The 26318-nt window shown below is 41.3% G+C and overlaps 1 protein-coding gene across 4 annotated transcripts in view; it reads right to left on the bottom strand.

The window, feature by feature from the left end:
- Positions 1 to 26318, bottom strand: part of TRIQK (triple QxxK/R motif containing) — a 102538-nt gene that overhangs the window by 61188 nt on the left and 15032 nt on the right. For 3 of the 4 annotated variants that reach the window (XM_075920391.2, XM_075920387.2, XM_075920392.2), the window contains exon 2: positions 1650 to 1730. In XM_075920391.2, coding sequence (XP_075776506.1) covers positions 1650 to 1710 — 61 coding nt within the window. In that variant the 5' untranslated portion in view covers positions 1711 to 1730. Of the gene's footprint in view, positions 1 to 1649; positions 1731 to 3964; positions 4090 to 26318 lie in introns of those variants that run through there. The other variant, XM_089776206.1, reaches the window with a different exon arrangement.

Raw genomic sequence — 26318 nt, 5'->3', positions numbered from 1 at the left:
TTAAAATTGTCAGTGATGAAACATCCACTATGACCCTTGGCAAGTTGTTCCAGAGAATAATTACCCTTACTGGTAAAAATAATTATACTGTATAGCCAGTTTCAATATAGCCAATGGATTGTAATATATCTTTCTCTACTAGACTGAAGAATCCATACTGTTCAACTTTATTTTTAAGGATATAAAATATCACTAAACAACTACAGTAAAAAAAATGTTCACATGTTGGGAGAACCAGGGCAGTACTAGTAAGTGAAAAATTCTGGTTGACTGAGAGGGTGGGAGTTTGGGTGAGGCAGGGGGCTCAGGGCAAGGGCACAGAAGGGGTTTTGGGGTGCTATATTCAGGGGATGCACACTTTAGGCAGCTCCCCACAAGTTGCAATCTGTCCCTGCTGCTTTTGGCAAAGGTGAGGCTAGATGGCTCTGAGCACTGCCTCGCCCACAGGCGTTACCCCGACAGCTTCCAAAGGCCAATAGGACCTAAGGAGCCAGTGCTTAAGGCAAGGTGTGGGTAGAGTGTACAGCTGTCTAGCTATGCCTCTACCAGGAACAGCATGGACAGCTTGTGGGAAGCCACTGAAGGTGAGTTGCTCCTGAATCCATCAACCCGCACCCCAACCTCTAGCCCTGCACCCCCTTCTGCATGCAAATTCCCTCCCAGAGTCGGTGCCCCATACTCCATCCTTGATACCGAACCCTTCATGAATGTTCCTCTGCCTAGGAGCAGCAGCATCTTGTACTGTTTCTGGGGAGACACAGGGAGTCAGATAGGAAATATGCTGTTCCCATACCAACCAGACAACCCAATTTTTTATGAATATTAGAAATGTTGTTTCATAGAGCTTTCTGGTTGGCACAGGACTGGATAACAGAACTTTTACTGTATGTCCAAAATATTAATGTTCTAAATGGCACACTAAAAATTTAGGAAATAAAGTGAAGATTAACTGCACAACCTTAACTATTCTATCACATGTATGTTAAAAACAGTATTTTTATATGATCACAAATAATTTTTCTTGTCGATTTAAATGGCAGCTGTGGTTGCTCAGCAACTGTAAAATAAGGCCATTTATTTAGATGACTGTGGATAAAAGGTACTTAATTTTAGGCAATCACATCTGAAAATGTGGGTCTCATTTAAGATTTCAGAAAGAGAAACATTTTTAAAAGTCAGTACAAATGGTAAACACCTAAATTCACATTTAGGGAACCAGGTATGCATGTAGGGAAGAAGTGTGTTCTACATATTTTGCACCTCTACCTAGGAAATCAGCTGAGGGAAAATGTTGTTATATTTACTGTTTTTATGTAAAAGTGTTCAGTTACGATTGATTGAACTTCGTAGTATCATATAAAGTCTTACACCACACAATACATTAAAAACAGCTATGGACTACCTCATTTAAATTTGAATTTGCCAGGCATATATATTTATCTAGATATGTAATAATACAAAGCATTACCTGTTAATGAGTGTCATCTAACCATTTACTTTTAGTATTTTATTGATATTTTCAAGCATAAAATATATTATTTTCTTTTAAATTATGCATTTTTATTCTATCAGAAATCTTAGCTAAATAGGCTGGCCCTTAACACTGTACAAAGGATGCGTCCCAAAAGGAGACAAACTCTATTCCTTACCTATTTGTTTTCTGTATTGCTCAACAGGAATTCTTGAGGCAGAGGCATCTTTTCTCCCCATCTTTTTTGAATCCAAAGCCACTAAGTAAGGAAGGGGGAAAAAATCACATTAATTTTTAAATGAGTTAACTAATCAAACCAATGAATTCTACGCATATCATACAAAATCTTCAACAATTAAACAGTTATCTAAACTCCATAAAGAAATACACTGTAAATAACAGAAATGGTTATTAACCTTTGTGTAACCACTGTTCTTTGCACACACCCACTCTGCTGTAGGTGTACATGTACCCCAACCACAGTTGTCAGAGCTTTTTCCTTAGCAGTACCAATAGAGGCAGCACAATCTCCCTTTGCGGTCTTGTGCACTACATGCGGCATAAAGCACAAAGCTGCCACCAACTAGGGATATGAACGGGTAAGAAACCATTTCTTCTTCAAGGGTGATGCTTACCAGGTGATGCTTACCAAGTAATGGTTTACCAGTGCCCAGGAGCAGCTGGGCTGCAGGCGAAGGGGCTGCTCCAGCCCTGTTGGACCCATTACACCATGAACCAGGGCATAAGTTGGCAGCCTCACACGGAACCAGGAGTCCTGTGTGGGTGGGAAGGCATCCGTCGCATGGGCTGGAGTGTGCCCCTCCCATCTTGTTTAATCGGGTAACTGGTTAAACCTAAGGTTTACCCATTTAACTGATTAAACGGGATTTTATATCCCTACCACTAATCCCACTCAGCTTCTTCTAACCAGAAAGATGCCAATAGAAAAGAGGAGGAGGAGGACAGGTCATGGAATGGACATGTACAACATATCTTGAAGAACAACAGTTATAGAAAAGTTAGTAACCATTTCATTTTCAAGTGACTGTACATGTTAGCAGCCATTTCTTCTTTTTCAAGAGATTGCACATATGATTCAAAAGCAGTCCAACCTAGAGTTGGGTTCAGAGTCTATTTGAACAAAGACTGCAGAACAACTTCTCCAAACTTAACAATGTCTCTAAACCAGTGGTTGGCCAAATACCTGTCTGCAGGGTGGATCTGGTTCACCAGGGTTAGCCCCTGGTGGGCTGCCACAGCTATATTTACCTCTGCCTCCAAAAGTATGGGAGATTGCAGCTTCCACTGGCTGCGGATCACTGCTCCTGGCCAATGGAGCTGTGGGAAGTGGTGTCCCAGTCTGCGCTGCTTCCCACAGCTACCATTGGCTGGGAACAGTGATTTGCAGCTAACGGGAGCTGGAAGCACCCATATCTATCAGTGGTGCTATAGACTCGATAGCACAGTTAGAGGCAAATTTGCCATAATGACCAGGTTGCCCCTTTGTAAATGTCTAATATGGGAATGTGGGCCAGACATGCAATAGAGGCTCCCTAGAATGGAGTCAAATGACCCAATTCTCTATTCAGAGTCTTCACATTCGCCAACTGTTAACATATCTAGATATCCAAAATGCGATCTTTTGGCTGAATACAGCATAGACTACCATATGTAGTCACAGACATACAAGTTTTAGTCCAAAAAAATTATGCTTTTCGAATATCTAGAGTATAAAGCCCCTCCTCACTTTTATGATCAGGAGGATTAGGGAAGATTGATAAGTCTACTGACTGGTTAATTTAAAAACTGGAAACTACCTTAAGAAGAAATCTTGGGTGGAGACGAATGTAAATTTTTTGTAGAAAATTGTATATTGAGGACCTAATAATACCAATGCCATCAGTTCCCCCGATTCACCTAGCTGATAGAAAATGTACAATGACTGAACTAATCAACAATGCTTAGTGTTTTAGAGACACAAAAATCAAACACCAGAGAAGATCCTTTCATTCTGACCCAGACAGAGAACTCCTTCCATTTATCCAAATAAGTACTCTTAGTTGATGGTTTTCTACTATTCAGCAATACTTCCTGAACAACCTTAGAATACGATTTCTCTGAAATCATTAGCCATGAAGCTTCTGAGCCATCAGTAGAAGGGTCTGCAGATTAAGATGGAGGAGGTAACCCGGGTTCTGTGAAATCAAGCCCATTTGTAGCAGAAATAACAATAGGGGACTGACTGATAGGTTTGATTGTTTGATAGCTTGAAAAAAAAAAACAGTGTTGAAAGGACCATCCCCACAAAGCAATCAGTATAGGATGAATGTAGTCCAGCTTAGGTTTGAACTCTGGGCAGGAGAGAAACTGTTTTTGTTCACAGTTATCTGACCATGGCAGTAGAAGCGCATCTGTCAACAAATATGGACTCTTGTCCACTGGGAAGAAAAAATAGTGATTTTTTGCTGTCTTTTGTTGCTCTCATATATTTACCTCCCCCATCCAAAGTAGAAGGGGGAGTTTCACTGCCTTCACATCCTTGTCACCCAAGGAAGCCTGTTCATAGTTCTAGAAATTGTGAAGTGAAGAAAGGGTGGAGAACAGGTGGAGTCACCTTGATTGTCCTCTAACTTCACCTAGAAGCAAAACCAGAGGAGAATAAATACTGTCAGAGACTGTATTCACTTTCTTGTATTTCTTATATCTCCTTGTTCTTAAAAAACTTAAACCACAAATCGTAAAATCATAGAATACTAGGACTGGAAGGGACCTCGAGAGGACATCAAGTCCAGTCCCCTGCCCTCATGGCAGGACCAAGTACTGATTAGACCATCCCTGACAGACATTTATCTAACCTACTCTTAAATATCTCCGCAGATGGAGATTCCACAACCTTCCTGGGCAATTTATTCCAGTGTTTGATTACCCTGACAGTTAGGAACTTTTTCCTAATGTCCAACCTAAACCTCCCTTGCTGCAGTTTAAGCCCATTGCTTCTTGTTCTATCCTCAGAGCCTAAGATAAACAAGTTTTCTCCCTCCTCTTTATGAAACCCTTTTAGATACCTGAAAACTGCTATCATGTCCCACCTTAATCTTCTCTTTTCTAAACTAAACAAACCCAATTCTTTCAGCCTTCCTTCATAGGTCATGTTCTCTAAACCTTTAATCATTCTCAGGGCTCGACAAATAATGCCATCTACTCACCTGTGGCGAGTAGATTGCAACCTGGAAGAGCCGGGTTCGGGCGATCTGTGCATGCGCAGATTGCCAGACGGTGCAGCTGGTGAGCGGGGCTCGCCGTGGTTCGGCAAGCCCATATCATTCTTAATAATCTAGTAGCACATTAAAGACTAACAAAACATGTAAATGGTATCATGAGCTTTCATGGGCAAGTTCACGATACCACCTACATATTTTGTTAGTCTTTAAAGTGCTACTAGACTATTTGTTGTTTTTTAAGTTTTTCCTGTTACAGACCAACTCAGCTACCTCTCTGAAGATTTTGTTCTTAAAAGGCAGTCTCATGTCCAGTAACTGGGAAAACTTAATAGTGCCATGTCAGGGAACCACTGGGCAGCTCCCGTGAATACAGAGCTGGTGCAAGAGATGCAGGGACCCCACATTAATGGCCTTTTATCCCAGGATGAAACACAAAATCCCTGCATGTTTTTGGGGATTAGCAAGAGGTGTGGATGTAATACATTTTCTTCCAATACAGGGAATAAACAGATGAATTCAAAGAAAACATTGGAGCAGAAACCACATGGACTTTCCTGGATTGTAGCTTAGTCCAGAACTGAGATAGCAAATGTGCACATTTAAGGTATTTTAATTACACGTTTCTTTTGACCAGAGATAACAAATCATATCATATTATACATGTGTAGTAATTGGGATGTGTACAAATGAGGACTACAAATTTACAACCTCACCCAGGTCTCCAGAGTTCATATCCACTATCTCCCCTTTAACGTTATTTTTAAAAAGTTCAAAGTAATGTATCAAAATGTACAGATGTTGTAAAATTAAAACAACAAGAATGAGAATCACCAATCACCTTCCAAAGTCTAATTAATCAGCCTTTTGTATAAAGAACTCCAAATAGAATGGAGGGGGTAGAATCCATCTCTCACCTTGCAGGCAGGCTGCAGAGCTGCCCTATGGTCCCACTGAGGCTGCTATTCCCACCAATAATCATAGCTTCCTCTCCCTTAGTATCACTTTTCTCTACTAGATCCACACAATCATGGTTCCAATAACCCTTCTAGCTCAATCCAAACACACCAGCTGTGTGTTAAATAAGAGGTATTAGAATGATATACACAGCTGCTTCCTTTGTACGCTTCTCTCCCCCACCCAGTAACAACACATGGTTTACCTGGTACAGAAGGATGCTAATAATGGAATCAGTTTCATGCTCTATTCTAAGAGTCAAAATCTGGCTTGAAATCCATGCAAATATCTGTATCTATATAACCACCAAGACAACTGTCAAATAAGCTATTGTCAATGGGAAGTTCAAAGCACAGTCCCAGTAATTATCCCTGGGCTTATTCATGCTTCAGACAACACAGCAATTATTTTCACTATTGTCTGTTTGGTCATATAGGACCCAATTCTGCTTTTTGCTGACAGTACTAACCAGAAATCAGCACCCCATTACATCAGTACAAATACAGATTAACTCCATTAATTTAAGAAGAGTTATTCCAGATATAAACTGGCATAAATGACAGAAGAATCTGGCCAATGGCAAAACTTCTACTAACTTCAACGAAGTAGAAATAGAGCCTGTATCTTAAGGTGTGAACCAAGAGATTTAGAATGAAACTGAGTCTTCACAACTCAGTGCATACTTTACAGTGTTCAAGAGGAACAGAAATGTACAAATTAACATTGCTGGACTTTTAGTGCAGGTCACTCTTAATATCTCTAATGATGTTTATATGCTAAGCAGATTTAATTCAGTAAATACCCACATTTACATATCTATAACAAATACTAAACTGAATGAAACTTAGGGTAAAGTATTACATTTGGGTATTTTTTTCCAGTCCCTTGCCCCTATTGCCTGTAGAATCATAACCCATCTGAGAAGAAAGTCACCTGAATCCCACATAACACTTACACCATGGCAACAGTAATAGAAAATAAAGTTAATATTTCAGCTAGCAGAGTATAGAATACTAAATTTTTTTTAACCAAAATCTAGTTTTTGGCTTACTTTATTCTGGTGTTAGAAAAAATGCTGGACTTCCCTTTTGCATTTCAATGGCTTAATAATGTTTAAAAACATATTAGCTGTGAAAGATGCTTGCAATTAAATGTTGCCAATAAAACACAAGAGTGCAGAACAATTATTTCCCATTAGTTAAAATATATATTTGGCCTGCTTAATAAGAGCCACAGAGATATTCTTGTTCATCTGAGTGGTTCAAACTGTCACTGACTCAGGCATCTAGAACCTTTAAAATGCTGTGACTTTTCTTTGTACTTCAAAGCCACACAGTAATCATCATTCATTTCTACTGCTTTGATGGTTAGATAGCAAACACCAGAGAAACCCATAGAGATATTAGCACATTCAGCCACAATGTCTAATAAGATAGCTATTTGCATAAAAGATCAGCCACAATTTAAAATGTGTTGTGATAAATGTGGAAAGGGAATAACAGATCTATATTAGCATGTACAAAACCAAGATTGTTTTCACAATTTAATTCCTTGAGGGCTGTAGCTCATCACCTTCCCTTGTAAAGAATTCTGCATTCCCTATGAGCCAGAGTTAAGCTAAAATATGGATTAATAAGAGATAATATTTATTATTTATGAATCTTGCTACAGGAATGGTTTCAAATGCAACCATCAGATCAGATTTCTAAAAGAAAAAAAGCTTGGAATCTTTCTGACTCACAAAATACTTTGAAGTGAAAATTGTCACCCCTGTTTAAAACAGAAATATTTCACTCACAAGTATATCTATTATTTCTCAAAATAATTAACTCAGTTTAACAAAGTATGGGCTTCATTCTACTTATATTGTACTCAATAGCAAAACTTCATTAATGTCAGTTGGTGCTGGATCAAGCCCCATTTTTCTGTTTCTTTATTTAACCTGAATTCTGCACAATCATAAAGTGCTGTATATACTCTGAAGCTTGTGTTGGTTCCTGGAATTTTAATGACTACCGTAAAATCTCGAGTATAATGTGCACTTTTTCCCCGTTTTTTTAGCATCAAAGATGGGGTGCGCATTATCTATAGGAGGTTTTTTTTAAAAGTTTTAAACTCATCCTTGGCAAGCACGAGCTGGGTGGGAGGGGAGCAGGCAAGGACCTGGATGGGAAGGGGGCCCCCTCGGAAGGCGCGAGCTCGGCGCACAGGTATCTGGACAGGGGAGGCTCCCCCGGCAGGCACAAGCTCAGCGCGCCAGCAGCAGCTGGGTGGGGAAGGCTCCCTTGGCAGGCGTGAGCTTGGCATGCTGGCAACAGCTGGGCGAGGGAGGCTCCCCCGGCAGGCGTGAGGTCGGCGCACGGGCAGCTGGGCTGGGGAGGCCCCCCCCTGCAGGCATGAGCTTGGCGCAGGTTTCCTTCCCGTTCCTTCCCTCCCGTTCTCCTGTATAATGGATGCGCATTATACATAGGAGTTCGGGTTTTTCATTGTTTTAAGAGTCTAAACTCAGGGTGCTCTCTATACATAGGTGCGCATTATACTCGAGATTTTACGGTATATTCCATTTTAAAAACATCTAAAGGAGTTAGTCACTGTTCTTTTAGATATTGCTAAAAAGAAAAAAAGACTTAAGGAATAGTTTCAGGTCATCAGAAATCAATGTGAGGTTTCTACTTGCTCTCTCAGTTTCTACAAAATATATTTTTGTAAATTATGAACAAGTGATTAGAATAATATTTTGTTTCTTGGTTTGTTTCCAGGTTTTTAAAGGGCAATTTTTAACTTGGTCTTCCCCCCTCTTTCCCCACATTTTGAGGGCTTGAACCACAAGAGGAGTGCTTTGTCTTTTTTAATCTTTTTCTACCAATACTGATCACTACTAGATATGAATAATTTGACTATATCACCCTCCATTATCAGTAATATATTCCTGATTTTGACAATTTATGAGACCTACAGACAAAGAACTTTTTATATGTTCATTCAAGATCTGGCCATGAGAGAATTTAACTCACTACTCTTGAAATATACTTATTTTTTACAGTTCATAGGAATTTCAAAAAATATTATTCTGGCCATGAAAGGGGTCATACAGTTCCTTTCATTAATGGAACAGAAGCATATTGTGAATGACTAAAATTAATAAAAAAATAAATATAGGGACTATAAAGCACATGTCACTGTGCTTTGTACATTTATGGTGCTGTGTAAATGATTAATGCAATAATAAAATCTTAAGTGAATTCCACTGAACATATCAAGAGCTGTATGCATGCAAAATGTCATGAAAATGGAGCTCTGGTATTAAATAATGCATTCTGATTCTTCAACTATAAAAGTTGTTAAAATATTAGTATGCAGTATTTTTGTGCAATAAAGATATTTAAAGGTTGAAATGTAATTACTCATTTGACAGAAGAGAGGGGTTAAAGTAGGCTGGAGGAAGCCTGTGCAGAACCCAGTCAATCTGGGAGGAGCATTTTGAAAGCCAATAGAGAGAAGGCTTGCTGCGGCAGTCTCAACAGAGCCAAATGATGTTTCTCCCTGACCTGCAAGAGAGTAGGCCTGGCTGCTGAGTGAAGCACCCTGAACAGAACAGAGCCGGGCAGAGTGGCAGGCACGCTGTCTGTCCACTGCCAGACTAGGGCCCTTTGCATAAGGGCTACAGGGAATGGCTTAGGGAAGGTAGGCAGTGGAGGAGGGCAGTAAGAGGCTGCTGCTTGAGAATCTCTGGGCCTGGAGTAGTAGGCAAGACTGCTCCTCCCCATTAGCCATTGGAGAGAGTGACAAGCAAAGGACTGCCAAATCCTCCAGAAGCAGGGAGAATAGAGGGACCTGAAAAGGACCCCATGGTCTGGGAGCGATGCAGGCCCAGACAAGGTGGAGACAGTGGAGGGAAGACAGTCAAGACACAACCCAAAGATGGTGCACACAACTGCACAACTAATTCCCAAGACAGCCATCAGGAGTCTCCAGGGTGGTGAGTCCAACCAGTTACAGCAGCAGCAGACAAATATTGGCCTGCAGGTTAGATCCAGTGTGCCAGGGTTAATCTCTGGCAGGTCGCTGCTGTATTTACCTGCTTCTCTGCAGGTAAGGGCAATTACAACTGCTGTTGGCCATAAATTGCTGTTTCTGGCCAATGGGAGCTACAGGAAGCAGTGTCCTGGTCTGTGCCACTTCCTGCAGTTTCCATTGGCTGAGGGATAGCTCAGTGGTTTGAGCATTGGCCTGCTAAACCCAGGGTTGTGAGTTCAATCCTTGTGGAGGCCATTTAGGCAGGGGACTGGACTTGATGACCTTTCAAGGTCCCTTCCAGTTCTAGGAGATAGGCAATCTCCATTTAAAAAAGAATGGCAATCTCTGACCAATGGGAGCTGCAAGCATCTGTACCTGCAGAGGAACAAGTAATACAGCTGCAGCAGCCTGCCAGGGCCTAACCCTGGCCAACCACTGAAGTCTGATTGCCCACCTTGAATTACAGTGACTGAAAGGGCTCTTTACAGAACATTAACATTAAGGGCCAAAATTTTCAGACACTAGCATCTTAGTCTAATTTAGCCATGCATCAATGTGGATACTCTCATAGTGTGTAAATGAGTATCTGTACATGTTGCTATCCTTCTGCGTTTACTATAAATGTATGACATATAATAGGCAAGCACTCTTTTTTATGCAATGTAGCCAATGTTTTGTGATTAGAAAGGCAGCTGAGTCTTAACTGAGTCTGATTTAAAGTCTATAGAAGTCAATGGATAGAGTTCCATTAGGTTTTTTGACAATAAGTTGCATAGTTTGTTGAATAACCACGGTTTTTTTCATGGGAGTTAGCCAAAGGAGAGAGACCATAATGATCCATAAACGCAGTGGGAAAATATTGCTAATGACAAATCTAATTCCTTAAATAAGGACAAAAGAACAAGGAAGTGTAACAAACTTCATAACCATCTAGAAGTCAAAGTTGTCATCATATGCTGCATTGTAACTCAGAACTTCATAGCAATAACAGAACTAGAACTCATAGCTTCTTGCTTTCAGGTATCTACCACTTAGGGAAAGGAAATATTCCATTATCTGTTAGTAATATTATGCCTATGGCCAGTGTTTCTTAAACTTTTTAAAACTGAGGAATACCAAACAATATATTTTTTTCCTATGAGGAACACCAAGGATTTTTTGTCGGGGGAGGGGAGCTATTGAGGGGAAAAAAGGGTCGGGGGAAAAGTTATTGAGAAAAAAAGGTCGCTTGTCCCTTTAAGGGCAGCCATTTTGAATTCTGTTATTCTCCATGGCACACCTCCGACTGCCTCACAGCACACCGATGTGCTGCGGAACACAGTTTAAGAAACACTGCCTATGGCTATGACACACAATAAAAATGGCACAAATACTTAGCAACTTAATATTCTATTCTCCTTAGTTCATTTTGAAATCTGTAAGAGATTAAAAAAAATTAAGTATCTAAGTTTTTTTTTATTCTTCAAAAGTAGTTTAAAATATTTTAGACCCCCTCATACAAAAGATAAGGATTAAATATGTAATGATTGATTTTGATCATGTGAAAAAAAATTATTTTAATTAAAATACATTCCTATCAGAATTTCAATCAAGATGTTCACGTCAGTAAAATCTGATAAAAAGGGGACATCTGACGAAAATAAATGGCTTCTTTCTAAGTCATTACTCCAGAGAAAATTCTGCATCACTCTGCACATTCAGCTTTATGTCCCCTGCAGGAAAATTAATTCTGATGAAGAAGCAAAGGAAAGTTCCAAGAGTGGTCAAGTGCCCCTTCCTAGCTGCACAGCCACATTTTTTTGGGCAGCTGGGAGAGAGCGAAATCACCACAAGAGGAGGGCCTGATTATTCCCTGGCTGGTGGCTCCTACTTGGATTTCTGCCCTGGTTGGGCCTCAAGGTAGAGAAGGCCAGAATTCCTCTTCTCTTACTAGAAGAGGAATTCAATTCTTCCTTGGACTCTATCTTCACAGACAAGGTCAGCTCCAAGACTAATGCACTAGACAATGGGAAAGGAGGTGGACAGCCCTTGGTGGGGAAAGAACAAGTTAGGAACTATAGAAAAGCTAGACATTCACAAATCCATGGGTCCAGATTTAATGTATCAGAGGATATTGAGGGAGTTGGCAAATGTCACTGCGGAGCCTTTGACCATTAGCTTGAAAACTCATGGGAAAAGGCAAATGTAGTGCCCATCTTTAAAAAAGGGAAGAAGGACAATCCAGGCAACTACAGACCAGTCAGCAATGCTCCTTGTAATGCACTCTTACATGCCATTAGCCTTCTTGGCTACAAGGGAACACAGTTGACTCATATCCAGCTTCTCATCCACTGTAATCCCCACATCCTTTTCTGCAGAACTGCTACTTAGCCATTCAGTCCCCAGCCTGTAACAATGCTTGGGATTCTTCTGTCCCAAGGGCAGGACTCTGCACTTGTCCATGTTAAGCCTCATCGGATTTCTTTTGGCCCAATCCTCTAATCTGTCCAGGTCACTCTGGACCCAATCCCTGCCTTCCAGCGTATCTTCCTCTCCCCCAGCTTAGTGTCATCTGCAAACTTGCTGAGGGTGCAATCCATCCCCTCATCCAGGTCATTAATAAAGATGTTGAACAAAACTGGTCCAATAACTGATCCTTGGGGCACTCCGCTGGAAAATGACCGCCAACCTGACATCAAGCCGTTGATCGCTACCTATTGGGCCCGACAGTTTCACCAGCTTTCTTTCCATCTTACAGTCCATTTATCCAATCCATACTCCCTTAACTTGCTGGCAAGAATATTGTGGGAGACCGTAACAAAAGCTTTGCTAAAGTCAAGGTATATAACATCCACTGACTTTCCCATACCCACAGAGCCAATTATCTCATCATAGAAACTAATCAGATTGGTCAGGCACAACTTGCTCTTCGTGAATCCATGATGACTATTCCTGATCATTTTCCCCTCTTCCAAGTGTTTCAAAATGGATTCCTTGAGGATCTCCTCCATGATTTTTCCGGGGACTGAGGTAAGGCTGACTGGTCTGTAGTTCTTTGGATTGTCCTTCTTCCCATTTTTAAAGATGGGCACTACAAGGGCTCCATACCCTCTCTGATCACCCTTTTACTGATAACATGCCTGTAGAAACCTTTCTTGTTACCTTCACATCCCTTGCCAGCTTCAATTCCAGTTGTGCTTTTGGCTTACTGATAACTCCCCTGCATTCTCGAGCAATATATTCCTCCAAGTTTCCACTTCTTGTAAGCTTCCTTTTTGTGTTTAAGCTCACCATGGATGTCCCCAGTAAGCCAATCTGGTCGCCTACCACATTAGCTTTTCTTGCTGCGCATCAAGATGATTTCTTCCTGTGCCTTTAATAAGGCTTCTTTAAAATACTGCCACTTCTCTTTGACTCCTTTCCCCTTCATGTAAGCATCCCAGGGGATCCTGCCCATCAGTTCTCTGAGGGAGTCAAAGTTTGCTTTTCTGAAGTCCTGAGTGTGTATTTTACTACTCTCCTTTCTTCCTTTGGTCAGGATCCTGAAGTCTACCATCTCATGATCACTGCTTCCCAAATTGTTACCCACCTCTACTTCCCCTACCAGTTCCTCCCTGTTTTGTGAGCAGCAGGTCAAGCTGTGCATGTCCCCTGGTGGTTCCTTCAGCATTTGTACCAAGAAGTTATCCCCAACATTCTCCAAAAACTTCCTGGATTGTCTGTGTACTGCTGTATTGGCCTCCCATCAGATGCCAGGGTGATTAAAGTCCCCCATGAGAACCAAGGCCTGCGATCTGGAAGCTTCTCTGAGTTGTCCGAAGAAAGCTTCGTCTACCTCATCCACCTGACCCGACAGTCTAAAGCAGACACCAACCACAACATCACCGCTGTTGCTTCCACCTCTAAATTTAACCCACAGACTCTCAACAGTCTTTTCTCCCTCTAAATACTGGAGCTCCAAGCAATCATACTGCTCTCTTACATACAATGCAATTCCTCCTCCTCTTCTCCCCTGCCGGTTCTTCTGGAACAGTTTATACCCTTCCATGACAAGGCTTCAGTCATGTGAGTCATCCCACCAAGTCTCCATTATTCCAATCAAATCATAGTTCTTTAACTGGGCCAGAACTTCTAATTCTTCCTGTTAGTTTCCCAGACTTCTCACATTGGTGTACAAACGCCTTAGATAACTAGTTGATTGCCCTGCTTTCTCCATCCGAATCAGGGGTCCTCCTTTGTTGCTCATTCCTCCTTGTGATTCTTCCTGGTGTCCGACTTCCTCACTTACCTCAGGACTTTGGTCACCATTCCCTAATGAACCTAGTTTAAAGCCCTCCTCATTAGGTTTGCAAGCCTGCCCATAAAGATGCTCTTTCCTCTCTTGGTTAGGTGGATCCCATCTCTTCCTAATAAGCCTTGTGCCCGGAACAGAGTCCCATGGTCAAAGAAACCAAAGCCCTCTCTCTGGTGCTACCTGTGCAACCACGCATTTACTTCCTCAATTCGACAATCCCTACCCAGACCTTTCCCTTCAAACAGAAGGATGGAGAAGAACACCACTTGCGCTTCAAATTCCTTGATCCTTCTTCCCAGAGCTACATAATCTGCTGTGACCCACTCAAGGTCATTCTTGGCTGTACTGTTAGTTCCTACATGGAGAAGCAAGAAGGGATAGTGATCCGAAGGTTTAATCACTTTTGGAAGACTCTCAGTCTCATCCTGAATGCGAGCTCCCGGTAAGCTGCACACTTCTCGAGACTGCAGGTCTGGATGGCAGATGGATGACTCAGTCCCTCTTAGGAGGGAGTCCCCAACCACCACAACCTGTCTTCTTTTTGGGGGGGGGTCATGGAACCCCCATCCCTAGGACTGCGCATCCCATGCCTTCCAGTAGATGGTGTTCTCTTCTGATTTCTTCCCTGAGAGGTCCCTGTCAAAGCAGTGCCTGTGGAGAGAGCCTGAAAGTGGTTACTTTCCTCTACAGGAATGGGGGATACCTGAGTTGGCCGCCTTCTCCTTCTAGAGGTTACATGCTGCCAGTTTTCTTCCTTGTCCTGTACTGCCCTGACTGGCTCTTCAGCCTAATGTGGCTGCAGGATTAAACGCTGCCTTCTATTGAGGAAGTCTTCATCCTCTCTGATAGAATGTAAGGTCAATACTTGGGCCTCCAGACCTCTAATTTTCTCTTCCAAAATGGTGACCAGCTTGCACTTAGTGCAGATGAAATCCCTTCTTTCTTCTCGGAAGAAGACAAACATGGCACATGTTGTGCAGGTTACAACAGCAGAGCTATCACCATTCATACCTGCATTCCTTCTGAGAGATTCCTCAGTTGTTATTCAATGCCTCCCTGAAGGGAAGGAGTGTAGTGAAAAATATGTGAAAGAATGGCGAGTGTATCTCACTCCCTTCCCACTCCTCTTCCCAATACTCCCTGTTAACAGCTCCTGTTCGCATAACTGTTTCATATGCAGTAATATAAAATATATATACAGACATATGTATGTGTTTTATTAATGTATTGAGTATAGCATATTAAAATGCTTTTTTCATAGTAATTTATTTAATATATATAATAAAAATGTTACCTACATGGTATTTGCATGTAAATAGCCTTACTATGGTTCCATGTTGAAGAAGTGAGGTCTACCTGGGTTTCTGTATCTCTTCTCACAAAACCCCACAACACATGGACTCTGCAATCACACAATGGAGGATTCTGCCCTATCTGATTTGAATTTGAGCTCACATAAATGAAGTTCTAGACAGGCTTGTATAGTCAGACACATACCCCATGGCTACGTCTACACTGGCATGATTTTCCGGAAATGCTTTTAACGGAAAAGTTTTCCGTTAAAAGCATTTTCGGAAAAACATGTCTAGATTGGCAGGACGCTTTTCCGGAAAAGCACTTTTTCCGGAAAAGCGTCCGTGGCCAATCTAGACACACTTTTCCGCAAAAAAACCCGATCGTCATTTTTGCGATCGGGGCTTTTTTGCGGAAAACACTACTGTGCTGTCTACACTGACCCTTTTCCGGAACAGTTTTCCGGAAAAAGACTTTTGCCCGAATGGGAGCAGCATAGTTTTTCCAGAAAAGCACTGATGATTTTACATTAGATCCTCAGTGCTTTTCCAGAAATTCAAGCAGCCAGTGTAGACAGCTGGCAAGTTTTTCCGAAAAAGTGGCTGATTTTCGGAAAAGTAAACACAGCCCATGTGTTTAGGAATGCCAATAGTCTAATCCAGTGTTTCTCAAACTGTGCTCCATGGAGCCCCAGGGCTCCTCAAGACATCTCCAGGGGCTCTGTGAGGTTGACAAACTGGCAATATCGATAGGTACAACACACACAATCAGTGGTCCACTGGGGCTCCACATAAATTTTTACGCATGTAAAGGGCTCCAGAGCCCAAAAAGTTTGAGAACCGCTCGTCTAGTAGGACATCTCATGAGCTTAAAGTTAAGTATGTATCTAAATGCTTTGCTGCCTAAGAGCATAAGTCTAATATGCTAGGGAAAGCAAGAGTAGTATGTCTTTCTGTCACTGGGCTCTTGGTATATGTTCTAGTGGGGTTCTCAATATAAGCTGTCTTCTAGCCTAAATTCAGCCTACTATTCAATGTAATCTACTATATATTTGAGTTTGTCTGTCCATTCCTCTGTTTGTTTGTTCAAGAATTCCTCCTAAGGACCATCAAATTTGGTACACAGCTTCCTTCGTAAGGGGAAGGGTTTGGTTGTGTCAGGAAAATGGGATTGAGTCTCATAAAACCATACAGGAAAGACAAAATCACCAGGCAGGTGAAGGGGGCTGGCTGAAGGCATGTCCCACTTTAGTACTGTTACAGCCCTGAGTCCTCCTCCCTGGTGCCCCACCCCAGAGCAATTATTTAAATTAAACATATACATTTTCATTTTATTTTCCAAAAAACAATTGACTTAAGGACCCAAGTAACACTGGGACCCAAGTAATCACTTAAAAATACTGAATATTTGCAATTAAAAAAAAAAGAGTCTTTATACTTTTGACACTAAAAGAAACTGTCTCAACGAAACATACTGCATTGTTCAGCAGCTAGCCTTGTGGATATACAAACAACAAACAAAATGCTGTATTTACACCTACTGTAGAAGGATGATTATCTGCCTGAATAAAGATCAGAACCATCTCTCAGAACTGGAAGATGGAAAGAATGCCAACAAATTAAGACATGGCTATCATATCATTATTATCAATAATTTTATTTTAAATTTACCTTAAGTGCTATAATTTTAATTAAAATATATAAAATCAGACTGTGGGTCCTCAGAAGTGGCCTCTGTCCATGAGGGGGGTCCAAGCCCATCGCAGACAGACACAGCTCCCTGTGGACAGTGGCTGCTGCTGCCCTATGCAGCTTCCTCTGTTTCAGGAAAGCTGCTATAGAGGCAGCAGTGTGGGATTGAAGGGGGCTCCCCAGGAGTGGGGCTGGGAGCGCATTGGCTGCCAACCCTGCCCCAGGGGACTACTGAATAGTCATGTACCCACTAAAATTTGATGCGGTTACACGACTATTCAATTACACACTATCTAACATCCCTATTCCATATAGTTTTCATCATCCCACAATGCAAAAACGAAGCACTGGTTGGGAATTCAATCTGAAAGAAAAATTATACAATACTAAAAGATTTACCTTAACTCAATTTTTCTTCCTTTAAATCATTTTAAAATCCTTGCTTTCAGTTATGATAAGAGGAAGCTATATACCAAATGTGGTGGGGTCCTAGCTCTTGCTGTTAAAGGTTCTTAAATAAATGGATGGACAGTCTTGCTCACTCACAAACTCGTTCAATATATATAGATATGACTAAATATGATCTTTAATACTAACTTTTTTTAAAATAATGTAACCTTTTGGTATACATCAGCAGCATTAAAAGCAAATACAGAGGGTGTACAAAGCTGATTGTGATTTGAGAGTAGATAAGGAGAGCAAAGGCATTTGTCACTCTTGCACAATATGAAAATAAAGCATGTACCTTTTACTGTGCAAGTTAAAAGCTTATTGAGTCAAAAAGAATGACTAGAACCAATTATGTGTTCTGCCTCAGTGATTCAAGATATCAAGAGCAAACAGGCCACAGTATAGCTCAATAGAGGCTCTTCCATTCCCTCTTGCATCCTTAATATTCACACCTTTTGTTTTTCATTTCCTTTGAGCAAGGAAATCATTTAAATTAAAACTACCATAATATAGATTGTACGTCACAAATTTCAAAATTAACTAAATTCTTCTAAGGACCCTAGTTACAATAATTTTTTTATATAATTAATGTATTAAAAGCATCATGCTGTATCTCTGGTATCTCATTCCATTGTATTAAAACTTTTATTTTGCTGCACTCAAATATTATCTAAGGAGCAACACAATTCCTCCCATTCTGATGAAAGACAAGAATAACCTCTGTTTTCTCCCTTGCCCTGACTTAAGAAGTTGCAGCACATTTTCCTCCCGTGTTTTTTCTTACCATGAGGTTGCAGGGGTGCCCTAACATGTTTGGATTTAAGTTTAAGCGTCATTCTGAATTTTCTGAATTTAGAATGCTTGATTTAGAGTTAATTGCAAACTCCCATTAACACTGTGATCCTCAATTACTGATAAATATTCTCAATTTCAACTCCTTTCACTATCCCAGATAATCATTACACTAAAATGAAGAAGTGAGAAAAAGCAACTGGACCTGCTCTCCCTGGCAGCCCACCATAAATTGGAGGCCAGGAGACCTGGAGAAAATACTGTAGTAGCTCAGGACAGCGACACAGTAAATTCAAGATTCATTGGTGTGGAATCCTGACAGATTTCCTGCTCCATCAGTGGTGATAAACGTTTGGCTACATGCATTTTTGTATGCTTCCTTAGTATACTGTTCCAGCTCTGCGCAGGTAGCTGGCATAATAGACTTCACAAGAGCCCGCAAAGACCACAGACTCAGATAAGATACGAAGGCACCCGAGTCATGTTTATTATCAGAATACCTTAACAGTTGTCGGTAACCAGATGGCCTTTGAACCTCTACATATCTGTACCTGGGACAAGGACTCAGTTCAATCGGATAGTATGGATTTCACTATTGCTCCCTTTCCCAGGCAAAGAATTGAGTTGAGGTTAGGGCTGTAAAATCCTATTTAATTGGTTAACCGATTAAAAAGGGGGTGAGCAGTATGCCCACTGCCGATAGGGGCTGCTCCTGCCAGGCTAGAACACCCCCACCCATGGTGGGCCCCATGGGGCTGGAGCAGTCTCCTGCTCATGGCGTGTAGCAGGAGACTGCTCCAGCCCCAATCAGTTAACCAGAACTGGTAAGCCTCGCCTGTTAATGGTGAGGCTTAAAGGTTAACCATTCACTTCCCTAGTCAAGGTACCCCAATATTTAGAGAGAGAAATGAACAATCCATGCTACATACTGTACGTATCATCTTACGCACTAATGACACGTTTGGTACCTCCTCTTGTACTTTTCTCCAAAGCATTCACTACCCCTTAGAATCATAGAACACTAGGATTGGAAGGGACCTCAAGAGGTCATCGAGTCCTGTCCCCTGCCCTTGTGGCAGGACGAAATACTAGACCATCCCTGATAGACATTTATCTAACCTACTCTTAAATGTCTCCAGAGACGGAGATTCCACAACCTCCCTGGGCAATTTATTCCTTGTTATGCTTTCACTCGTGCTGTTTACAACTATTTTATCATGTACTCATCTGGGTGTCCGTGTACTGTCCTGGTGGAATGTATTTATGTGCTTTTAACAGTGCTAGCAGTTCCAGTGCTGAGAGACATTTGACACCGCCTGTCTGTATAACTTTTGCTTACTTTGGTTCAATCACCAGGCACATGCTTCAGGCTCTCTTTCTTTCTTCTACAAATACCAAAATAAAGCCATTACCCAAAGGCTAGACATCAGGCAAATGTGTTTCTTTGGTGAATCTTATCACCACAATATGATGCACTGTCACAACACCACCAATATCTATCATAATCAGAGCTGGACAAACTATACAATCTACTCGTCCGTGGTGAGTAGATTTCAGCCACGCGCCCCGTTCATTGGCGGTGCGCGCATGCACAATGTGGCTCTTGCGCATGCGCAGTGCGGGGCTGGTGAGCGGTTTTCGCTGCCATTTGTCAAGCCCTGATCATAATGATCAACAAAACTGGTGACCAACAGGAATGTTAGAGTGTAAGCGACTAACCATTTAACCAACAAGCTGGTGCTTATTAGTTAATGGTATTGGTTACACTCAGCTGGTTCTTGAGAAGGCGGCTTTGGCTCTGCCCCCAGGGAAGAGGATTCCCTGAGGCAGGGAAACCACCTCCTTGGGAGTTGGGCCAACAGAGGCTGGCGGAGCAGCTCCCAAGGAGGTTTCACTGCAGACTCTGCAGTAGAAAGCTTATTTAAGCTTTATACACAGAACCATAGCATATAACCGTGTAACCGCTGAAAATCTCAGGGATTACCCAGCTACTTAGTTAACTGACTTTTAACATCCTTGGTTACCAACCTTTCCTATTTTGATATTAACCCCTTTTTTGCTTGGTACCTAAAACAAATGGGTAAAGGCTAAAAGCAAGTTATTATGACACATAATATTTAACATATGAGAACATAACACTTCAGCAAACTTGAATGATTAGTTCCATTCTGGAAAAAGTCTTTGAAATTATTTAAAATATAATCTTTCCATCCTATGTTAAGAATGTTTTCCCTGTCTCTGAAACTATCATAATTCCATAAATATTAAATAAACTGATTTATGAATGGAAAAAGTCTCATACTCCTTTATTGATTTTCATATTATATTTGGTATTCAGGAAAGTGAATTGGTTTATACAAATATATTAGCCAGAGTAAAATAAATAATAAGTGCATGGATAGTTTTAATTTGTATTTAAAAAATTATTAAAAATACCAGCTTGTTTGGGTATGTCTGCACAGCAACTAGGCAGGGTCCTCCTTGCAGGGTCCCAAAGCTCCAAGAGCTCAAGTAGGCTAGCACAGGCCAGCTGTGAGTCTCTATTTGCTGTGTAGGTGTACCCTTAGTGTTTCCTAATAGAGATCAGAAGACAACCTGAACCTACATACCCTAGTGTAAAACATTCTTCTGTATATTTCTTTAATTTTGGCTATGAACAATCAAGTTGTAAATCTACTGGATTCTCCTTCCAAATGTTAAATTAAAAGGTTTAGCTCTTAATACTGATCTTAGTTCTCTACTCAAAGCTCCAGTCACAATCCCAGACTAAGTACATTAAAAATTAAATATAAAAAATGGACTAAATCTTTTGTAACCTTTTGGCTCTGTTAACATTACACGCTAAGTATTTCTGCTATTTTTGAATAAGTTAAAAAGTGGGAGGTGCAGCACAGGAAACTGCTATTGTAGCTGTATACCCTGTGGAGAGTAACCAATGCCATGACTCTGGCATGAGTCAGAGAGACAGGACTCCAAAGTTTTAGAAATGTAGTTAGGATAAATGTAGTCATGTTATACCAAACTTCACTATCTCCAAATTGGATTAAAGTCTGTCTAACTCTATTTTTTAAAACCATGACTAAGTATTACTTCCCAGTTACCCAACTTCCACCAATATTTTAGGCAATGCTATAATTAATTAATTAAAACTGTAAGAATACTCTGTAGGCATAAAAGCTGGGGCCATGACCCAATAAGCCATTCTTTATTTGATTTCTGGCTTCAAACCAGTAGCAATGGGGGAAATCAGGGCAATTGCAGAAGAGAAACCTTCAGTCTCTACAGTGTGAGCATTTAGTGGGTTGCTATAGGGGCATGAAGATCCATTCAGAAGCGATAGCCCAAAATAAAATAGCCCACTTTAATATCTGGGTGTATGTCTTTAAGCATTAGGAGTTAACTTAGAACACATCCTGGGCTGGAATCAAAAGGAGAATATACACTTCAATATTACCATAAGGTTTTATGGGGGGCAGGGAGGGGAGGAGGGAATACAGTGTCTGAAATATAGCCTTGTAGTTTCTACAGAAAACAAAGAATACAGGGCATTAGCTAATGTAAGTCCTGGCCAGCTTGCATCAGAGCAAATAAAAAGGCTGATGAAATACAATACCAATATCAGAAATCTAACAAAGGCTACTCTCTTCCTAGTGTCATCAATTTGTTCCACCACGCCTATACTTGACATCCTATTACCTTGTAAGCAGATGTGAAGAGCAGAAGAGAGCTATATCAATTTTGTGCATGAGTTTAATTACAATTGTTTCCATTTTATTGAAAATTATGTGTATGAAATGCTCCTCCCTCCCCCTCACACTCTCCTTTTGCCTGATATCTTAGTTTTACTTCTCTGATAGGCTTTCATATCAGTTGTGTTAGATACTAATGTAACTACAGTACAAATGTCCACAATGAAACTATCAGCTCAGAAACACAATACAGGAGCTCAAGCTAAAAGTAGAAAAGCCTCCCAATTTTTTTTTTTCTGTTTTCATTGCAAAGAACCCAGAAAACCAAGAGCTGGCCTTGAGAAAATGGCATCAAGTTCAAGGCCTTGGTGTCCAGATGTAAATAGCTACCGCTAGAGACACAGAATCATGTAACATTAGAACTGGAAGGGATCTCGAGAAGTCATTGAGGCCAGTCCTCCGCCCTCACGGCAGGACAGAGTACCATCTAGACCACCCCTGATAAATGTCTAACTAATTTGCTCTTAAATATTTCCAGAGATGGAGATTCCACAACCTCCCTAGGCAACTTGTTCCAGTGTTTAGCCACCCTGACAGTTAGGAAGTTTTTCCTAATGTCTAACCTAAACCTCCCTTACTGCAGTTTAAACCCATTGCTTCTTCTCCTATCCTCAGAGGCCAAGGAGAACCATTTTTCCTCCCTCCTCCTTGTGACACCCTTTTAGATACCTGAAAACGGCTATAATGCCCCCTCTTAGTTTTCTCCTTTCCAAATGAAACAAGCCCAGTTCTTTCAGTCTTCCTTCATAGTCATGTTCTCTAGGCCTTTAATCATTCTTGTTGCTCTTCTCTGGACCTTCTCCAATTTCTCCACATCTTTCTTGAATGTGGTGCCCAGAACTAGACACAATTCTCCAACTGAAGCCTAATCAGTGAAGAGTAGAGCGGAAGAATGACTTTTCGTGTCTTGCTCACAACACTCCTGTTAAGGCATCACAGAATCATGTTTGCTTTTTTTTGCAACAGTGTCACACAGTTGACTCTCATTTAGCTTGCGGTCCACTATGACCCCTAGATCCCTTTCTGCAGTACTCCTTCCTAGACAGTTGCTTCCCATTTTGTATATGCGAAACTAACTGTTCCTTCCTAAGTGGAGTACTTTGTATTTGTCTTTATTAAACTTCAACCTATTTACCTCAGACTATTTCCCCTGTTTGTCCAGATCATTTTGAATTATGACCCTATCCTCCAAAACACTTGGAACCCCTCCTAGCTTGGTATGATCTGAAAACTTAATAAGCATACTCTCTATGTCAATATCTAAATCGTTGATGAAGATATTGAACAGAACCAGTCCCATAACAGACCCCTGCAAAACCCCACTGTTATGCCCTTCCAACAGGATTGTGAACCATTAATAACTACTCTCTGAGAACAGTTATCCAGCCAGTTATGCACTCACCTTAAAGTAGCCCCATCTACTTTATTTGTATTTTCCTAGTTTATTGATAAGAAGATCATGCGAGACTGTATCAAATACCTTACTAAAGTCCAGGTATACCACATCCACCGCTTCTCCCTTATCCACAAGACTTATCTTCTCAAAGAAAGCTATCAGATCGGTTTTACATGATTTGCTCTTTACTAATCCATGCTGGCTGTTACCTATCACCTTATTATCTTTCAGGTGTTTGCAGATGAATTCCTTAATTACTTGCTCCATTATCTTTCCTGACACAAAAGTTAAACTGACTGGTCTGTAGTTTCCTGAGTTGTTCTTATCTCCCCTTTTATAGACGGGCACTATATTTGCCCTTTTCCAGTCTTCCGAAGTCTCTCCAGTCTTCCATGATTTGTCAATAATGATAGCTAAAGGCTCAGATAACTTCTCTATCAGCTCCTTGAGTATTCTAGGATGTATTTCATCAGGTCCTAGTGACATCTAACTTTTCTAAGTGATTTTTAACTTGTTCTAGTTTTATTTTATCTTCTAAACCTACACCATTCCCACTGGCATTCACTGTTAGGCATTCCTTCATCATCAGACTTCTTAGTGAAGACTGAAACAAAAAAGTCATTAAGCATCTCTGCCATTTCCAAGTTTCCTGTTACTGTTTCTGCCTCTTCTGTGAACAATTGGCCTACTCTGGTCTTCCTCTTGCTTCTAGCAGAATTATAGAAAGTCTTGTTTCCCTTTAAGTCTGTAGCTAGTTTGAGGCTGTTTTGTGCCTTTGCCTTTCTAATCATGCCCCTGTATTGTTTGCTTATATTCATCCTTTGTAATTTGTCCTAGTTTCCACTTTTTATGTGAATCCTTTTTGATTTTGAGATCATGCAAGATCTCCTGGTTAAGCCAAGGCAGTCTTTTGCCATAATTTATATCTTTACTATGCGGTGGAATGGCTTGCTTTCGGGCCCTTAATAAATATAGAGCTGGAAGAGACCTCAGGAGGTCGTCAAGTCCAGCCCCCTACCCAAGGCAGGACCAATCCCAACTCCAGCCAGGACTCTGTCAAACCGAAACTTAAAAACGTTTAGGGATGGAGATTCTACCACCTCCCATTCCATTACATCACCACCCTCCTAGTGAAATAGTTTTTCCTAATGTCCAACCTAGACCTCTCCCACTGTAACTTGAGACCATTGCTTCTTGTCCTGCTATCTGTCACTACTGTGAACAGCCTTTCTCCATCCTCTTTGGAACCTCCCTTCAGGAAGCTGAAGGCTGCTATCAAATCCCCCCTCACTCTTCTCTTCTGCAAACTAAACAAACCCAAATCCCTCAGTCTCTCCTAATAGGTGATGCGCTCCAGCCCCCTAATCATTTTGATCACCTTCCGCTGGACCCTCTCCAATGCGTCCGCATCCTTTCTATAGTGGGGGGCCCAGAACTGGACACAACAATTCAGGTGTGGCCTCACACCTGAATAAAGGGGAATAATGACATCTCTGGATCTGCTGGCAATTCTCCTCGTAATGCACCCTAATATACCATTAGCCTTCTTGGCTACAAGGGCACACCGTTGATTCATATCCAGCCTCTCATCCACTGTAATCCCCACGTCCTTTTCTTCAGAACTACTACTTAGCCATTCAGTCCCCAGACTCTAACAATACTTGGGATTCTTCCGTCCCAAGTGCAGGACTCTACAATTGTCCTTGTTGAACCTCATCAGATTTCTTTTGGCCCAATCCTCTAACCTTACATGAAGAGGAAAGGAGTCCAGGAGAGCTGGCAGTATTTTAAAGAAGCCTTATTGAAGGCACAGGAAGAAACCATCACGATGCGCAGCAGGAAAAGCAAATACGGTAGGCGACCAGATTGGCTTACCGGGGTCCTCTGGATCCTATCCCTGCCCTCCAGCGTATCTACCTCTCCCCCTAGCTTAGTGTCATCTGCAAACTTGCTGAGGGTGCAATCCATCCCCTCATCCAGGTCATTAATAAAAATGTTGAACAAAAACTGTCCTAGAACAGATCCTTGGGGTACTCCGCTAGAAACCAACCGCCAACTTGACATTGAGCCACTGATCACTACACATTGGGCCCAACAGTCTAGCCAGTTTTCCATCCATCTTACAGTCCATTTATCCAATCCATACTCCCTTAACTTGCTGGCAAAAATATTCTTGGAGACCATAACAAAAGCTTTGCTAAAGTCAAGGTATATCACATCCACTGATTTTCCCATATCCACAGAGACAATTACCTCATCATAGAAGCTAATCAGATTGGTCAGGCATGACTTGCCCTTCGTGAATCCATGTTGACTATTCCTGATCACGTTCCCCTCTTCAAAGTGCCTCAAAATGGATTCCTTGAGGATCACCTCCATGATTTTTCTGGGTACTGAGGTAAGGTTGACTGGTCTGTAGTTGCATGGATTGTCCTTCTTCCCTTTTTTAAAGATGGGCACCACATTTGCCTTTTTTCACAAGTTTTCAAAGATAATGGCCAAAGGCTCCTCAATGACATTTGCAAACTCCCTCAGTACCCTTGGATGCATTAAATCCTTACCCATGAATTTGTGTATGTCTAACTTTTCTAAATAATTCCTAACTTGTTCTTTCCCCAGCAAGGGCTGTCCACTTCCTTCCCATACTGCGTTGTCTAGTGCACTAGTCTGGGAGCTCATCTTGTCTATGAAGACAGACGCAAAGAAAGCATCGAGTACTTCAGCTTTTCCCACGTCATCTGTCACTAGGTTGCCTCCCTCATCCAGTAAGGTCCCCATACCCTCTCTGATCACCCTCTTATTGATAACATGCCTGTAGAAACCTTTCTTGTTCCCCTTCATATCGCTTGCTAGCTGCAATTCCTATTGAGCTTTCACTTTCCTGATAACTCCTCTGCATTCTCAAGCAATATATTTATATACCTCCCTAGTCATCTGTCCCGTTTTCCACTTCTTATAAGATTCCTTTTTGTGTTTAAGCTCACCAAGGATTTCCCCGGTAAGCCAATCTT

This window comes from Pelodiscus sinensis, chromosome 2 (genome assembly GCF_052426305.1).
Source record: "Pelodiscus sinensis isolate ZL-2025 chromosome 2, ASM5242630v1, whole genome shotgun sequence".
Classification (NCBI taxonomy): Eukaryota; Metazoa; Chordata; order Testudines; family Trionychidae; genus Pelodiscus; species Pelodiscus sinensis.
This window is presented reverse-complemented; position numbering and strand designations above follow the sequence as displayed.